Source organism: Pelophylax lessonae, assembly GCF_965119305.1.
Source record: "Pelophylax lessonae genome assembly, chromosome: 1".
In the NCBI taxonomy this organism is placed as follows: domain Eukaryota; kingdom Metazoa; phylum Chordata; class Amphibia; order Anura; family Ranidae; genus Pelophylax; species Pelophylax lessonae.
The window spans coordinates 890,921,233-890,940,880 of NC_138768.1; the positions used below are offsets into that span (position 1 = coordinate 890,921,233).

Below are 19,648 nucleotides of genomic sequence, written 5' to 3' on the forward strand. Positions count from 1 at the left end.
ATTTTTTTCAGAGAAACCAGGAACCTCTACCTCCCCCATGCATGTGTTTATCAAACCTCTGCCAAACAAGCCTAACAAAATGAGAAGGGATGAGATCCTAGAGGGGATCCACATAGATGAAGATCGATACACTGTGACAGACCCAACCAGTAGAGGGGCTTTTGGAGAGGACTGGGGGCCAAGCCTCCTACCCACTGATTATGGCCCATGGAGAGAGCAAATCATTCTCTAATGATAAACCACCACTTAATGGATGCTGAGAGTGAGGAAAATGTGCCGGAACCGTCCAGCAACCGGCTTGGGTGCTTCAAGATATGGCTTCCAGGAACCTGGTAACATAGTGGAATATGGCATAGCACCCAGGAATCTATAAGACAATAGCTCAGGTGCTCTGTAACTGAAACTGTTTATTGAAAACTTATAGAAACATAGAAACATAGAATGTGTCGGCAGATAAGAACCATTTGGCCCATCTAGTCTGCCCAATATATCTGAATCCTATGAATAGTCCCTGGCCCTATCTTATATGAAGGATAGCCTTATGCCTATCCCATGCATGCTTAAACTCCTTCACTGTATTTGCAGCTACCACTTCTGCAGGAAGGTTATTCCATGCATCCACTACTCTCTCAGTAAAGTAATACTTCCTCATATTACTTTTAAACCTTTGCCCCTCTAATTTAAAACTGTGTCCTCTTGTGGTAGTTTTTCTTCTTTTAAGGCCCCATGCACACGGGACGTTTTTAACGCCGCTGTAAGCAGCGTCAGGCGTTTTCTTTTTGCAGCCTAAAAACGCCCCTCCATGTTATTCTATGGCCTCATGCACACTCAGACGTTTTTGAGCTGTAAGTGGCTTAGACGTTTTTAGGCTGCAACAAGAACCCACCACCTGCGCGTTCTGAGGACCAGCGTTACAGCGTTAAAAACGCCTGACGCTGCTAAAAGCTGAATAACTTTGCTATAACGTTGCTTAACGTGCGTTAAGCCACGTTATACGTTTTTTTTTCTTCCATTCAAAATCAATGGTTCCCTATGGGATCCTATTGATTTGAATGGAGGTCGCACCGCAACACCGCAAGTCGGATCCGACTTGCGGGGTGACTTGCGCTGTGGGAATCTTGAGGGGGAACTCCACGCCAAAATGGGAAAAAAACGGCGTGGGGTCCCCCCCAGGGTTCCAAACCAGGCCCTTCGGGTCCGTTATGGAATTTGAGGGTAGCCCCATGCCGAAAAAACGGCATGGGGTCCCCCCCAAAATCCATACCAGACCCTTAACCGAGCATGCAGCCCGGCAGGCCAGGAAAGGGGAGGGGACGAGCGAGCGGCCCCACCCCCCCCTGGACCACACCAGGCCACATGCCCTCAACATGGGGGGGTGTTGGTGCTTTGGGGCAGGGGGAGCTCTGCACCCCCCACCTCAAAGCACCTTGCCCCCATGTTGATGAGGACAAGGGCCTCATCCCCACAACCCTGGCCGGTGGTTGTGGGGGTCTGCGGGCAGGGGGCTCATCGGAATCTGGAAGCCCCCTTTAACAAGGGGGCACCCCAGATCCCGGACCCCCTCCCTATGTGAATGGGTATGGGGTACACTGTACCCCTACCCATTCACCCCATAAAAGACAGTGTATGGAAATAACGACAAGAGACGTTTTGGAAAGTTTATTAAAAATCTTCATCCGACTCTTCTTGTCTTCTCCTCTCCGGGGGTCTTCTCCGGGGTCTTCTGCTCTTTTGCTGTCCGCCCTTCTTGTCTTCTCCTCTCCGGGGTCTTCTGCTCTTTTGCTGTCCGCCCTTCTTGTCTTCTCCTCTCCGGGGTCTTCTGCTCTTTTGCTGTCCCCCTCTTCTTGTGTTCTTGTCTCCGGGGTCTTCTGCTGTCCCCTCTTCTGCTGTCCTCTCTTCTTTTCTTCTCCTCTCCGGTCTTCTGCTCTTTTGCTGTCGGCTGTCGGCTGTCTTCTTCCTCCGGTCCTACTCCGACGACGTCTCCGCTGATTATGCCTATCTCCGGTCTCTTCAGCTTATTATATAGCCATTAGGGGCGTGGCCCCGATGACGTCATCTGGAGGCCCCGCCCCCTCATGTCACACATTGACGTCATCTGTGACATGAGGGGGCGGGGCCTCCAGATGACGTCATCGGGGCCACGCCCCTAATGGCTATATAATAAGCTGAAGAGACCGGAGATAGGCATAATCAGCGGAGACGTCGTCGGAGGAGGACCGGAGGAAGAAGACAGCCGACAGCCGACAGCCGACAGCAAAAGAGCAGAAGACCGGAGAGGAGAAGAAAAGAAGAGAGGACAGCAGAAGAGGGGACAGCAGAAGACCCCGGAGACAAGAACACAAGAAGAGGGGGACAGCAAAAGAGCAGAAGACCCCGGAGAGGAGAAGACAAGAAGGGCGGACAGCAAAAGAGCAGAAGACCCCGGAGAAGACCCCGGAGAGGAGAAGACAAGAAGGGCGGACAGCAAAAGAGCAGAAGACCCCGGAGAAGACCCCCGGAGAGGAGAAGACAAGAAGAGTCGGATGAAGATTTTTAATAAACTTTCCAAAACGTCTCTTGTCGTTATTTCCATACACTGCCTTTTATGGGGTGAATGGGTAGGGGTACAGTGTACCCCATACCCATTCACATAGGGAGGGGGTCCGGGATCTGGGGTGCCCCCTTGTTAAAGGGGGCTTCCAGATTCCGATGAGCCCCCTGCCCGCAGACCCCCACAACCACCGGCCAGGGTTGTGGGGATGAGGCCCTTGTCCTCATCAACATGGGGGCAAGGTGCTTTGAGGTGGGGGGTGCAGAGCTCCCCCTGCCCCAAAGCACCAACACCCCCCCATGTTGAGGGCATGTGGCCTGGTGTGGTCCAGGGGGGGTGGGGCCGCTCGCTCGTCCCCTCCCCTTTCCTGGCCTGCCGGGCTGCATGCTCGGATAAGGGTTTGGTATGGATTTTGGGGGGGACCCCATGCCGTTTTTTCGGCATGGGGCTACCCTCAAATTCCATAACAGACCCGAAGGGCCTGGTTTGGAACCCTGGGGGGGACCCCCACGCCGTTTTTTTCCCATTTTGGCGTGGAGTTCCCCCTCAAGATTCTCACAGCGCAAGTCGCCCCGCAAGTCGGATCCGACTTGCGGTGTTGCGGTGCGACCTCCATTCAAATCAATAGGATCCCATAGGGAACCATTGATTTTGAATGGAAGAAAAAAAAACGCTGCTAAAAGCAACGTGGCAAAACGTGCAATAACGCCAATGGAAAAAGCTACTGAAAGCACGTTTTTACAGCTGCTTTTTCCGGCGTCAGAACCAACTTTGACGTACGTTTTTTCTAACGCCCCGTGTGCATGGGGCCTTAATATGCTCTCCTCCTTTACCGAGTTGATTCCCTTTATGTATTTAAAAGTTTCTATCATATCCCCTCTGTCTCTTCTTTCTTCCAAGCTATACATGTTAAGGTCCTTTAACCTTTCCTGGTAAGTTTTTTCCTGCAATCCATGTACTAGTTTAGTAGCTCTTCTCTGAACTCTCTCTAGAGTATCTATATCCTTCTGGAGATATGGCCTCCAGTACTGCGCACAATACTCCAAGTGAGGTCTCACCAGTGTTCTGTACAGCGGCATAAGCACTTCTCTCTTTCTACTGCTTATACCTCTCCCTATACATCCAAGCATTCTGCTGGCATTTCGTGCTGCTCTATTACATTGTCCTCCCACCTTTAAGTCTTCTGAAATAATTACTCCTAAATCCCTTTCCTCAGATACTGAGGTCAGGACTGTGTCAAATATTCTATATTCTGCCCTTGGGTTTTTACGCCCCAGGTGCATTATCTTGCACTTATCCACATTAAATTTCAGTTGCCAGAGTTCTGACCATTCTTCTAGTTTTCCTAAATCCTTTTCCATTTGGCGTTTCCCTCCAGGAACATCAACCCTGTTACATATCTTTGTGTCATCAGCAAAAAGACAAACCTTACCATCGAGGCCTTTTGCAATATCACTTATTAATTCAGATATTAAACAAAATTGGTCCCAGTACAGATCCCTGAGGTACCCCACTGGTAACATGACCTTGTTCTGAATGTTCTCCATTGACTACAACCCTCTGTTGTCTGTCACTCAGCCACTGCCTAATCCACTCAACAATATGGGAGTCCATGCTCAATGACTGCAGTTTATTGATAAGTCTTCTATGTGGGACAGTGTCAAAAGCCTTACTAAAATCTAGATATGCAACTCACAGAGAATTTATAGTACACCAGATCAGGTGAGCCTGATCACATTATCGTATGCAAAGGAAACTGTATACAGGAATATAAACAACCAACATATAGTATATGCTAATTCACATCTATTAACTAATAGCTGACAGTGATATAATTAACCCGTAAGCTAATCAACATAAACATATTATATCCCACAATAGTTTGCTAACAAGGTGGAGGGGACACAATACTAGCAGACAGACAGAAAGAATAGGTGACCCAATTACCAATGGGAGAGACACAAACGTGTATTCTGTCCACTAGACTCGTCATCAGAAGACATACAATGTCCCAGCAGTCTCATACAGAGGAATTATTTCATCTTCATAGATCTCCCGAGGGTTACGGTTGATAAATAATTCTGTCCCAAGTGAAGGAACCTCTCCAACTCAGTTTGCGGGAAGGCCACCATATTCCCTCTGACCATTACCCAGTACACAATTATTATTACGCCTTTCCATCCACTCCAGAAGGGAAGCTTTATTGTCCTTATTCAGAGAAGTAATCCAAGCCTCACTCTCAACGTCCATTAAGTGGAGGTCCATCATCATTATAGAATGATCTGCTCTCTCCATGGGGTCACAATCAGTGCCCCTACTATCAGTGCCCCTACTATCAGTGCCCCTACTATCAGTGTCCCTACTATCAGTGCCCCTACTATCAGTGTCCCTACTATCAGTGCCCCTACTATCAGTGCCCCTACTATCAGTGCCCCTACTATCAGTGTCCCTACTATCAGTGCCCCTACTATCAGTGCCCCTACTATCAGTGCCCCTACTATCAGTGCCCCTAGTCCTCTCCAAAAGCCCCTATCTTGGTTGGCTCTGTCACATACAGATACAGAATGAACAGGATAATATTACATTTTACTGATTGGACCAAATGTTAAATCCTTCTCATGTTCCATCTTTCAGACGGCTGGTGGAACTTATGGTGCCCACTAAGGTTCTACTCAGATATTTCATAGTTCAATCTGTAGGGCTGCCAAGGGGTGCCCATTGGGGTTCCACCCAGGTATTTTATATCCACCGGCTTCCACTGAAACTGAGCAGCAATTTTTGTTGTGCAGGGGAGATATTTAGGGGACACGCCTCTATTTTATCCAGAATTATTTTGAATCTGGATAAAAGTGTAACATTTACCTAATATTGAGAATGTCTGTGATTGGCGATAAAAGGATGTCTACACACAAGAAGAAAAATGTCCTCTATTTCAGCTCCCAAGACTGCATTGTCTGCATTAGTTTGTGTTTTCAGGCCTTTTTCACCCGGTGATCCTGCCAGTAACACACTTCCTGTTTTAGGGTGACAACGCTCACTTACTGCACTGCATCTATAGAGTTGTCACCCTAGGACAAGAAGTGTGTTAGGACTACAGAACATCCCTTCATTTATTTACATTACAAAGGGGGAGGTGAATTGTAGTTCGTGGACGATTGCTAGGAGGTCGATATTTTGGGGTTTCAGTTCAGTGCGCAGGAAGTTGCAAAAAAAAAAGAAAAGAAAAGAAATGCAGCCACTCCATCTGAGGATCGGCAAGCTGTATTCTGTATTATATATTTCTTCTCAGGATTAGATTTGCTCTAACACTATAAGGAAGTATAAAGCCATTCCTCACCGGCGGCACTACCTAACCACCTGTCTACCGGGCACTGCCACCCCCCACCCCCCTCCTGCCCAGGCCAATTCTCAGCTTCCAGCGCTCTCACACCTTGAATGACAAGTGCGCGGTCCCTGCAACCTCTTTACCCAAATTACATTTTCATCAATTTTCTCACACAAATAGAGATTTCTTCTGGGGGTATTTATTCACTGCTGGGCTTTTTATTTTTTACTAAAAAAAAAAGAAAGGAAAAAAGAAAAAAAGACAGAAAGTTTTTAAAAAAATACGTTTTTCTTAGTTTGTCAGAAAATGTTGTAAATAAGTAATTTTCTCCTTCACTAATGGGCACTGAGGAGGTGGCACTGATGGGCACTAATGAGGTGGCACTGATGGGCACTGATGATGCGGCACTTCAGGGCACTGATGAGGTGGCACTGGTGAGGCGGCACTGATGGGCACTGATGAGGTGGCATTGAAAGGCACTGGTGAGGTGGCTCTGATGGGCACTGATGTGGTGGCATTTATGGGCACAGATGAGGTAGCACTGAAGGGCACTGATTAGGTAGCACTGATGAGGCATGACTGATAAGCACTAATGAGGTGGCACTTATGGGCACTTATGAGGTGGCATTTATAGGCACTGTTGGGCACTGCTTAGGTGGCACTGATGAGGCGGCACTGATGGGCACTGATGAGGTGGCATTTATGGGCATTGATGAGGTGGCCTTTATGGCCACTGAAGGGCACTGATTAGGTGGCACTGATGAGGTGGCACCTATGGGCACTGGTGAGGTGGCATTTATGGACACTGATGAGGCAGCACTAAAGAACACTGATTAGGTGGCACTAATGAGGTGTCACTGATTGGCACTGGTGAGGTGACACTTATGGGCACTGATGAGGTAGCATTTATGGGTACTGATGAGGTGGCCTTCATAGGCACTGATGAGGTGGCATTTATGGGCACTGATGAGGCAGCACTGAAGAACACTGATTAGGTGGCACTAATGAGGCGGCACTGATGGGCACTGATGAGGTGGCACTTATGGGCACTGATGAGGTGGCACTTATGGGCACTGATGAGGTAGCATTTATGGGCACTGATGAGGAAGCACTAGAGGGCACTGATTAGGTGGCACTGATGAGGCGACACCGAAGGGCAATGATGAGGAGGCACTAATATGCTGCACCAATGGGCACTGATAGGTGGCAATGGTGGACGGCACTGATAGGCGGCAATGATGGGCAGCACAGATGAGCAGGCACTCAAGGGCACTGACTGGCATCACTAATGGGCACTGCCTGAGGTCACCGATGGCCATTAGTGTCACTGATGGGCACTATTTTGTGTCACTGATGGGCATTATTTGGTGTCACTGATGGGCACTGCTTTGGCTTTATTGTATTCAGGGCACTGATTACCTGTCCTGGACTCCCCTTCGAGGAGGAGCCGCTGATCGGTGAACTCTGACTGTGTGAGGTGAGGAGAGATGATAAATGACACTTCCACATTTACATGTCACCGGCTGTGACCGGCTGTGACCGGCTGTGACCGGCTGTGACCGGCTGCCATTGGCTCTATATAAAGATCGGGGTCGCACCATCGGTGGGCGGTGCCAAGTGGTTATAGGAAATGTTCTGCACTATAGAAGAGAAGCAGTGGCGGCCTGTGCATAGGGGGCGCCAGGGCGCCGCCCCCCCCCTAAAAAAAGAAAAGAAAAAAAAAATTAAAAAAAAAAAAAAAAATTACAAAAAATCGATAAAGTTTTCAAAAAAAAAAAATTGTGTTCGCCGGCCTATGTGGAGGCTGTGGGGGGGTGGGGTTTACGACCCAGAAGAGGCGCCGATTGGCTGCCTTCTGGGGCGTAACCTGGGCACAGGGTACAGCGCTAGGAAACCCCCACTTTCGGAATGTCCTGGCTGTGATTGGTCCAGTCTCCAGCCTGGACCAATCATCATCCAGGACATCCGATGCTGACCCGTGACCCCGCTGACGTCGCGTACGTCAGTCACGAGTCAGTGCGGTGGACGGATGGGCACAGCAGAGCGGAGCGGACTCAGAGTCAGCGGAGACTCGGAGAGCAGACCGGACACCGGAATCGGCTTCAGAGAGACGGACGACCCGACCAGGCAGTCACCTCACCAGGCCGCAGCCGCGCAGCGTCTCCAGAGGAGTGGAGGTCATCTGGACTGGAAGAGAAGACTCGATCACCACCGGTAAGTGAGCTGTGGCGCTCTGCAATCATTGGGGTACAATGCTGTGGCACTCTGCAATCATTGGGGTACAATGCTGTGGCACTCTGCAATCATTGGGGGACAATGCTGGCACTCTGCAATCATTGGGGGACAATGCTGTGGCACTCTGCAATCATTGGGGTACAATGCTGTGGCACTCTGCAATCATTGGGGGACAATGCTGTGGCACTCTGCAATCATTGGGGGACAATGCTGTGGCGCTCTGCAATCATTGGGGGACAATGCTGTGGCACTCTGCAATCATTGGGGGACAATGCTGTGGCACTCTGCAATCATTGGGGGACAATGCTGTGGCACTCTGCAATCATTGGGGGACAATGCTGGCACTCTGCAATCATTGGGGGACAATGCTGTGGCACTCTGCAATCATTGGGGGACAATGCTGGCACTCTGCAATCATTGGGGGACAATGCTGTGGCACTCTGCAATCATTGGGGGACAATGCTGGCACTCTGCAATCATTGGGGGACAATGCTGGCACTCTGCAATCATTGGGGGACAATGTTGTGGCGCTCTGCAATCATTGGGGGACAATGTTGTGGCGCTCTGCAATCATTGGGGGACAATGCTGTGGCGCTCTGCAATCATTGGGGGACAATGCTGTGGCGCTCTGCAATCATTGGGGGACAATGCTGTGGCGCTCTGCAATCATTGGGGGACAATGCTGGCACTCTGCAATCATTGGGGTACAATGCTGTGGCGCTCTGCAATCATTGGGGGACAATGCTGTGGCGCTTTGCAATAACTGGGGGACAATGCTGTGGGCACTTTGCAATCATTGGGGGACAATGCTGTGGGCGCTCTGCAATAATTGGGGGACAATGTTGTGGCACTCTGCAATCATTGGGGGACAATGCTGTGGCACTCTGCAATCATTGGGGGACAATGCTGTGGCGCTCTGCAATCATTGGGGTACAATGCTGTGGCGCTCTGCAATAATTGGGGGACAATGCTGTGGCGCTCTGCAATAATTGGGGGACAATGCTGTGGCGCTCTGCAATAATTGGGGGACAATGCTGTGGCACTCTGCAATAAATGGGGGACAATGCTGTGGCGCTCTGCAATCATTGGGGTACAATGCTGTGGCGCTCTGCAATCATTGGGGGACAATGCTGTGGCGCTCTGCAATCATTGGGGGACAATGCTGTGGCGCTCTGCAACCATTGGGGGACAATGCTGTGGCGCTCTGCAATCATTGGGGGACAATGCTGTGGCACTCTGCAGTGATTGGGGTACAATACTGTGGCGCTCTGCAGTGATTGGGGTACAATACTGTGGCGCTCTGCAGTGATTGGGGACAATGCTGTGGCGCTCTGCAGTGATTGGGAACAATGCTGTGGCGCTCTGCATTGAAAGGGGCATGCACGCTGAACTCTGCATTGTGGGGGCACAGAACAGTGTTTATTGCATTGAAGGGGGCACAGCACAGTGTTTATTGCATTGAAGGGGGCACAGCACATTGTTCATTGCATTGAAGGGGGCACAGCACAGTTGCATTGAAGGGGGCATGCACGCTGAATTCTGCATTGTGGGGGCACAGCACAGTGTTCATTGCATTGAAGGGGGCACAGCACAGTGTTTATTGCATTGAAGGGGGCACAGCACAGTGTTTATTGCATTGAAGGGGGCACAGCACAGTTGCATTGAAGGGGGCATGCACGCTGAACTCTGCATTGTGGGGGCACAGCACAGTGTTTATTGCATTGAAGGGGGGCACAGCACAGTGTTTATTGCATTGAAGGGGGCACAGCACAGTGTTTATTGCATTGAAGGGGGCACAGCACAGTTGCATTGAAGGGGGCATGCACGCTGAACTCTGCATTGTGGGGGCACAGCACAGTGTTTATTGCATTGAAGGGGGGCACAGCACAGTGTTTATTGCATTGAAGGGGGCATAGCACAGTGTTTATTGCATTGTGGGGGCACAGCACAGTGTTTATTGCATTGAAGGGGGCACAGCACAGTGTTTATTGCATTGAAGGGGGCACAGCACAGTGTTTATTGCATTGAAGGGGGCACAGCACAGTGTTTATTGCATTGAAGGGGGCACAGCACAGTGTTTATTGCATTGAAGGGGGCATGCACGCTGAACTCTGCATTGTTGGGGCACAGCACAGTGTTCATTGCATTGAAGGGGGCACAGAACAGTGTTTATTGCATTGAAGGGGGCACAGCACAGTGTTCATTGCATTGAAGGGGGCACAGCACAGTTGCATTGAAGGGGGCACAGCACAGTGTTCATTGCATTGAAGGGGGCACAGCACAGTTGCATTGAAGGGGGCATGCACGCTGAACTCTGCATTGTTGGGGCACAGCACAGTGTTCATTGCATTGAAGGGGGCACAGAACAGTGTTTATTGCATTGAAGGGGGCACAGCACAGTGTTCATTGCATTGAAGGGGGCACAGCACAGTTGCATTGAAGGGGGCACAGCACAGTGTTTATTGCATTGAAGGGGGCACAGCACAGTGTTTATTGCACTGAAGGGGGCACAGCACAGTGTTTATTGCATTGAAGGGGGCACAGCACATTGTTCATTGCATTGAAGGGGGCACAGCACAGTTGTATTGAAGGGGGCATGCACGCTGAACTCTGCATTGGGGGGGGGCACAGCACAGTGTTTATTGCATTGAAGGGAGCATAGCACAGTGTTCATTGCATTGAAGGGGGCACAGCACAATGTTCATTGCATTGAAGGGGGCACGCACGCTGAACTCTGCATTGAAGGGGGCATGTACGCTGGTCACTGCATTGAAAGGGGGCATATACCATCTCCTGTACCATGACCTGTGACATGCCTATACCATATCTGTGCCATGCCTATACCATCTCCTGTACCATCACCTGTGCCATGCCTGTACCATGACTTCAAAGTCACGCAATTTTTTACTGCGTTTTTTGACGCGAAGCAATACCTATTACATTTTTCTTTTTGCGCCCCCCCAAAAATTTTGAGCACCAGCCGCCACTGAAGAGAAGTGAGGAGAATCAGAGAAAAGGGAAGGAAATAAAATCAGACGCTGGGAGAGATGAAAACTTAGTTTTACTTTAGCAGTCAAATTAGAGAAAACCCCGATATATATATATAATATAATTCCCCGATATATATATATATAAAATATATAAGATATAATATAATTCTTACCTTTTAGGCCCCTGTCACATTTGTGCCATGTCCTGGGATTTGGGACTGCACAGTCCCAGGAGAAGTTGCACTCCATGATTTCCAATGATTGCCGTTCATATCTGTGTGACTTCAAGTTGCAGCAACTTCAAAGTCCCTGAATTCCTTTGGTGTGACTTTGATGTGATTTGAGGTCCATAGATATGAAGATGACGCAGACATTGCTTCTAATCGCATCAAAGTCATGTGACTTTCAGGTGATAGAAGTGTGAAAGGGGCCTTAGAGTGAGTCTGGCCCAAGTCTGTCCTCATTACCATACAATGGAAGATTCATTACCTCTAAACTTTGTTAGGACAAACGGGGGTTGGGAGGGGGAGGGGTAAAATCTGGTGCGGCTCTGCATAGAAACCAATCAGCTTTCAGGTTTTATTGCCAAAGCTTCATTGAAGCATTAGAAGCTGATTAACCACTTCTGTACCGGAAGGATTTCCCTCTTAATGACCAGAACATTTTTTGCGATTCGGCACTGCGCTACTTTAACTGACAATTGGGCGGTCGTGCGACGCTGTACCCAAATAAAATCGATGTCCTTTTTTCCCATAAACAGAGATTTCTTTTGCTGGTATTTGATCTCCTCTGAGATTTTTTTTTTCGCGCTATAAACAAAAAAATAACGACAATTCTGAAAATTAAATAAAAAATAATAATTTTCACTTTCTGCTATAAAACATTCCCAATAAAAAATAAATAAAAATAAAATGTTTTCATTATTTTAGGCCAATTTCTTTTCTGCTACATCATTTTGGTAAAAGAAATCCCAATAAGTGTTTATTGATTGGTTTGCACAAAAGTTATCACATCTACAAACTATGGGAAAGATTTGTCATTTTTTAATTCATTTTATTTTTATGCAGGACAGTGACATTGCGGCGGACAGATTGGACCCCTGACTGACATTTTTGGGGGGACCAGTGACACTAATACAGTATTCAGCACTAAAAATATGCACTGTCACTGTACTAATGACACTGGCAGGGAAGGGGTTAACCCAGGGGTGATCAAGGGGTTAAATGTGTGCCTATGGGGTGCTTTCTAACTGTGCGGGGGAGGGGCTTATGTAATCAACACAGAGACCTGTGATCCTAAATAGGAGGAGCTCTGTATTTATTACTGACAGAACAGCGATCTTCCATGTCTACATCAGCAGACCACCGTTCTGTCACCATGGGGAGCGATCGCCGGTGCCGGACCAGTCCTAGTGTCCCTGATCCCCATCACACCAGTACCATTGTCCCTGATCCCCATCACACCAGTACCATTGTCCCTGATCCCCATCACACCAGTACCATTGTCCCTGATACCCATCACACCAGTACCATTGTCCCTGATACCCATCACACCAGTACCATTGTCCCTGATACCCATCACACCAGTCCCAGTGTCCCTGATACCCATCACACCAGTCCCAGTGTCCCTGATACCCATCACAACAGTCCCAGTGTCCCTAATCATCATCATCACACCAGTCCCAGTGTCCCAAATCACCATCACATTAGTCTCAGTGTCCCTGATCCCCATCAAACCAGTCCCAGTGTCCCTGATCCCCATCACACCCATCCCAGTGTCCCTGATCCCCATCACACCAGTCCCAGTGTCCCTGATCCCCATCACACCACTCCCAGTGTCCCTGATCACCATCACACCCGTCCCAGTGTCTCTGATCATCATCACACCATTCCCAGTGTCCCTGATCCCAATTACACCAGTCCCAGTGTCTCTGATCACCATCACACCATTCCCAGTGTCCCTTATCATCATCACGCCAGTTCCAGTGTCCCTGATCCCCATCACACCAGTCCCAGTGTCCCCAATCACCATCACACCAGTCCCAGTGTCCCTAATCACCATCACACCAGTCCCAGTGTCCCTGATCCCCATGAAACCAGTCCCAGTGTCTCTGATCACCATCACACCAGTCCCAGTGTCCCCAATCACCATCACACCAGTCCCAGTGTCCCTGATCCCCATCACACCAGTCCCAGTGTCCCTGATCACCATCACACCAGTCCCAGTGTCCCTGATCCCCATCACACCAGTCCCAGTGTCCCTGATCCCCATCACACCAGTCCCAGTGTCCCTGATCCCCATCAGACCAGTCCCAGTGTCCCTGATCACCATCACACCAGTCCCAGTGTCCCTGATCCCCATCACACCAGTCCCAGTGTCCCTGATCCCCATCACACCAGTCCCAGTGTCCCCCGATCCCCATCACACCAGTCCCAGTGTCCCTGATTTCCATCACACCCGTCCCAGTGTCTCTGATCACCATCACACCATTACCAGTGTCCATAATCATCATCACGCCAGTCCCAGTGTCTCTGATCCCCATCACACCAGTCCCAGTGTCCCTGATCCCCATAACACCAGTCCCAGTGTCTCTGATCCCCATCACACCAGTCTCAGTGTCCCTGATCCCCATCACACCACTCCCAGTGTCCCTGATCCCCATCACACCAGTTCCAGTGTCCCTGATGCCCATCACACCAGTCCCAGTGTCCTTGATCCCCATCACACCAGTCCCAGTGTCCCTGATCCCCATCACACCAGTCCCAGGGTCCCTGATCACCATCACACCAGTTCCAGTGTCCCTGATGCCCATCACACCAGTCCCAGTGTCCCTGATCCCCATCACACCAGATCTTTGATAACACCCAAGTGGGAGGGCGAAACGCGTCAATGTACTTCTGGTGCGGCACCTTCTGACGTCACTTCCTGGTCATTTCCTGGTTCTCCGGCTGTGGTGTTCCCGGAACCATCTTTGATACATTTTATCCGCCTCCTACAATTATTATTTTATGTCAGTGTATTTCTTTGTGGTGATAAATAAAGTGTAAAAAACGGCTTCACTATTTTGGATCCTTTAATGTTTTGGAGCTGCCTGGGGCCACTCCATTGAAAGGATCCTGTGCAGCACATTGCCCCCTCCCCCGAGAAGAGGATCTGACATGCTATGATTTCCAATCGACTAGGGAAGGAGGATCCCTCTGAGTACAAGCGTTTATCACCCCTGACGAGGGTCCATCCTCTCTGGTGAGTGGGGCTTCTGAAGGGGATGAAGGTCCATCCTCTCTGGTGAGTGGGACTTCTGAAGGGGATGAAGGTCCATCCTCTCTGGTGAGTGGGGCTTCTGAAGGGGATCAAGGTCCATCCTCTCTGGTGGGTGGGGCTTCTGAAGGGGATGAAGGTCCATCCTCTCTTGTGAGTGGGGTTTCTGAAGGGGATCAATGTCCATCCTCTCTGGTGAGTGGGGTTTCTGAAGGGGATCAAGGTCCATCCTCTCTGGTGAGTGGGGCTTCTGAAGGGGATGAAGGTCCATCCTCTCTGGTGAGTGGGGCTTCTGAAGGGGATCAAGGTCCATCCTCTCTGGTGAGTGGGGTTTCTGAAGGGGATGAAGGTCCATCCTCTCTGGTGAGTGGGGCTTCTGAAGGGGATCAAGGTCCATCCTCTCTGGTGAGTGGGGTTTCTGAAGGGGATGAAGGTCCATCCTCTCTGGTGAGTGGGGCTTCTGAAGGGTATCAAGGTCCATCCTCTCTGGTGAGTGGGGTTTCTGAAGGGGATGAAGGTCCATCCTCTCTGGTGGGTGGGGCTTCTGAAGGGGATGAAGGTCCATCCTCTCTGGTGGGTGGGGCTTCTGAAGGGGATGAAGGTCCATCCTCTCTGGTGAGTGGGGCTTCTGAAGGGGATCAAGGTCCATCCTCTCTGGTGGGTGGGGCTTCTGAAGGGGATCAAGGTCCATCCTCTCTGGTGAGTGGGGTTTCTGAAGGGGATGAAGTCACCCGGCACCAGTGATTATCCTAGGAGCCCCCCAGCACTTACACAGGAGCTCCTTATTATTGCATTTCCACAACTTCTTAGCACTGCCAGCACTTTATTTATATTTCTGGTTACACTTTGCACTTTTCTGCACACGAATTTTGAACTTTTATATTTTTTGTGGACTTTCCTATGAATTTTAGTTATTTCAGGCACTTTATATTTTTGATAGCAGCCCTTCCATTTATATTTATGGTCACACCTCGCACTTTGTGCTCTGGAAATTTCTATTCCTAATTTTGTGGATTCGAATTATTTCGGTCATTTATATTTTCTGTGTTCTTTCTGTTTTATCATTTTCTCTAAGTTTTTACTTGGTGAAGAGCGGCTGCACCGCACCTATTTATTCACACTTAATATTCCGTATGTACTTACTTTAGTGCGGGTTTAAATCATCAAATCGTATTTCTCCTTCGCCTGTAACTAGAAGTAAATTCACCGTCTTTCTTGGTTAGTGAGAGAACCTCATGCCTCGGATTTTGATGTAACTCTGATGGCTGATTGGCAGCTTCCTTTTCATTCAGGAAAGCTGAAATCTGTGATTGGTTCCGGTGTTGTAAAATTTTGTCGGACCCGTGAAAAAATCGGACCTTGTCACTTCCGGGGACAGAGCATCACAAAAACAGCTGATGGAGTCGTCCATGCGCATGAGCAGAAGACATTTTTTGAGGTTTAGCAAAATTATAACACAGAGCGGACAGCTGACTGAGAGGAGGCGGGGCTGAGGTGGGACGGAAGACACCGCCGCGTCATCTGCAGAGCTGAATAGAGGAGGCGGGACGGAGGTGCGGCCGTGTAGTAAATGCAGGGCTTAAGCGACTCCTGTTTTATTATCTTTAGTAATTATCGTATTATTTATCCTTAGGATTTCATTACATTTAGTATTTCTTATTTTGTATCATAGAAATACTAAATGTAATGAAATCCTAAGGATAAATAATACGATAATTACTAAAGATAATAAAACAGGAGTCGCTTAAGCCCTGCATTTATTACACGGCCGCACCTCCATCCCGCCTCCTCTATTCAGCTCTGCAGATGACGCGGCGGTGTCTTCCGTCCCACCTCAGCCCCGCCTCCTCTCAGGCAACTGCCCGCTATGTGTTATAATTTTACCAAACCAAGATAATGTCTTGTGCGCATGCGCACTTGGGATGCCCATCAGCTGTTTCATGACGTAGGGCCACCGGAAGTGACGAGGTCCGATTTTTTCACAGGTCCGACCAAATTTTAGAACGCCGGCATGGTATAAGGCAGGGCAGTCAGCACCAACATGGAGAGTCACCTCCTAGATGACCATTCAAAGAGCCTCCTCTTCACAAGACTCTCCTGTTCCGGAGGACTTAGGAGGACATTCATCCAGGACAGTGCCAGCTCTGTGGACAGAGAAGTGCCGAGCGTCTCCTGAGGATGTTTGCAAGTCAGTAATATGGTCCTCCTAGGACTCCTTCATTGCACTTTATTAGGTGAAACCGGCTCACGAAAATGCAGACTTACACTGCTGACCATTACAACATTTTTCTTGCACCCTCCTGTATGGTGAGTTGGTTCCCATTGTACGCTGCCATGATACGCCAGGAAAACGGAAAATTGTATCTTCACCTTTCCGTAATTTTCCTTTCCTGGTTGATCTTCATGGCAGCATAGAGATTCCCACCCAAATGGTGAGAGTTACAGAGAATGCTGCGAGCCGGGTCTGTTGATTTATAGTTAACCAGTCCAATCAGGTTGTGGGGGCGGAGCCACAACCCCCCATTGTATGCTGCCATGAAGATGCACCAGGAAAGGAAAATTACGGAAAGGTGAGTATACAATTCTCCATTTTACAGCAATGATCACCAATATCTTCTATAAATAATATTTACAGCAATGATCACCGATATCTTCTATAAATATCCTGCTCAGGCCAATTTTCAGCTTTCAGCGCTGTCACACTTTGAATGACAATTACTCAGTCATGTAACACTGTACCCATATGAAATTTTTATCATTTTTTCACACAAATCGAGATTTCTTTTGGTGGTATTTATTCACCACTGGGGGTTTTTATTTTTTACTAAACAAACAGAAAAGACCAAAAAATTTTTGGGGAAAAAAAAAGTTTGTCATATTTTGTTATAAAATTTTGCAAACAGGTAATTTTTCTTCTTCACTGATGAGCATTAATAGGTGGCACTGATGGGCACAGCACAGAGAGGTGGCACTAATAGGCAGCACTGATGGGCACTGATAGGTGGCACTGATGGGCACTGATAATGAGGCACTGATTGGCCACACTGGTGGGCACTGATAGTTGGCACCGGTGGGCACTGATAATGAGGCACTGATTGGCCACACTGGTGGGCACTGATAGTTGGCACCGGTGGGCACTGATAATGAGGCACTGATAGGTGGCACTGATGGGCACTGATAGGCGGCACTGCTGGGCACTAATAATGAGGCACTGATTGGCAGCACTGGTGGGCACTTAGGGGGTGGATGCCCCTCTAACAGAAGCTGGTTAACAGCTTTCTTCTTTTCTTCACGCTAACAGCTTCTGTTTACTTCTGTGATCATCTGTGATTGGCCCTTTACCCTGCTCTGTGATCAGCTGTGATTGGTCCTTTACCCTGCTCTGTGATCAGCTGTGATTGGCCCTTTACCCTGCTCTGTGATCAGCCGAGTCTCTTTTTTTGAGATACGATTTTTTTGTCACAATTTTCTGGAAAATTAAGAAAAAATATTCACACTCATTTTTTACATCCTTTCACCAGAGCAGTACAGCGCCATCATAGGACCGGTGTGATTTTACTGGAATTTTTATATTTTTTCTTACAATTTTTTATTTTATATTATTTTTTTTTTAAATATACTGTGACCAGAGCAGTACAGTATTACCATGGAAACGCTGTACTACTTTGGGGAGATGACCAGGATCCCCCCCCCCCCCATGATTACTTATAACAGTGATAATAACTGTTATAAGCAACCCCTTTTTATGAATGGCATCCATTCATCCAGTGGGTACTATTGTGAAGCTGTGATTGGCCACAGCTATCACATGATACTGTACCATGCGATCACTTTGCTTGGCTATGAATGGGCGCCATTCATTGTGTATAATTGCCATCTAATCTGCTGTGACTGGTCACAGCTATCACATGGTATTGGCAGCAGACCGGTACACTTAATTGTCATCCACTGGACACAGCCGGTGACAGCGGGTGGCACCCCACGGGTCACGCTTCAGCACAATACAGGAATGACATCATACGATGTCCACCCCAGGGTGGCAGCGCTCCCGCTCGGTCATCATTCTATTATAGGCCAGACAGGAAGACATTAATCAAACATCAGTCTGCTCTGTGACTCTGTGACACCATTGTGACAATAAAACCAAACAAACAATGAGGAGGACATTACCTGGGAGGACGGTCACCCTCACGGCGTGCATGTTGTCAATCCCTTGTCGTTCGATCCCGCAGTAGTACGTGTCGGAATCTTCTGGTCTCAGTTGTCTTCTGGTGATGATGAGTGATGGCCGATCGTCCTTTATGGAATATCCGTGTTTGGGATTTTCATCATTTGATTTGATGATGATGTCACAGGTCTTCCAGTAGGCTCCTCTACACCAATACTTCACATAAGACTGAAAGCCGCCATCATAATGACATGTCACAGATAACTCCTCTCCGTGACGGACAGTGACCTCACTAGGGCCCCTGAGGGCCCCGGCTCCTATTGTGAAAGAAGAGAACATCACCCTTAGCGTCCCTGTGATGTCACATTGTGTGATTCTCTTCCAGCAGATCAGACAATGAATGATACAAAATGTCCCCAACATACAAAAATCTAACTGAACAATTTCATCTTCTCAGGTTATATCCCAGACCTGCCGGTGTATGGTACAAATACAGCCGGATATCATGGAGACATTCACTCCAACCTGCACATGGGGGGTTCCAGGCTTCTTGGCCTCCATCAGTGCAGTGTATGGAAACCATGACTTCTATGGAGGGAGGATTGGGAGCCAACAAGATGATATAACCATCCAGATTACAGAGTCTCATGGGGCCCCAAGACCCCCTCCATGGAAGCACTGACTGTGTACTCTACTGGCCCTAATAATGCTGGAGCCCCTCATCCTGAATATTGCTAAAGAGAAGGGGCCCAAGATCACTTCTGAGCCCTTCATCCCAGACACTAATAAAGAGAGGACCCCCAAATCACAACTGGGCCCCACACTCCAATCACTGATGAAGAGGGGGATGCCCAGATCACAGAGGAGCCCCTCATCCCCGACACTGATAAAGAGAGAGACCAGAGATTACAATGGAGGCCCCTTATCCCAGACACTGATGAAGAGAGGGACCCCAGATCACAGAGAAAGCCCTCATTCCAGACTCTCAATTAGAGAGGACCCCAGATCAAAGAGGAGCCCTTCATACCAAACTCTGATGAAGAGAGGGACTACAGATCACAGCGGAGCCCCTAATCCTAGACTCTGATGAAGAGAGGGACCCAGATCAAAGAGGAGCCTCTCATACCTGACTCTGATGCAGA

The 19,648-nt window shown here is 48.7% G+C and overlaps 1 protein-coding gene across 1 annotated transcript in view; it reads right to left on the minus strand.

The window, feature by feature from the left end:
- The window catches only part of LOC309566550 (uncharacterized protein), a 28,307-nt gene extending 9,700 nt beyond the window's left edge, over positions 1-18,607 (minus strand). Inside the window, exon 1 of the mRNA XM_082271731.1 lies at positions 18,509-18,607. Coding sequence (XP_082127857.1) covers positions 18,509-18,539 — 31 coding nt within the window. The 5' untranslated portion in view covers positions 18,540-18,607. The remainder of the gene's footprint in view (positions 1-18,508) is intronic.
- Positions 18,608-19,648: the final 1,041 nt, after the last annotated feature.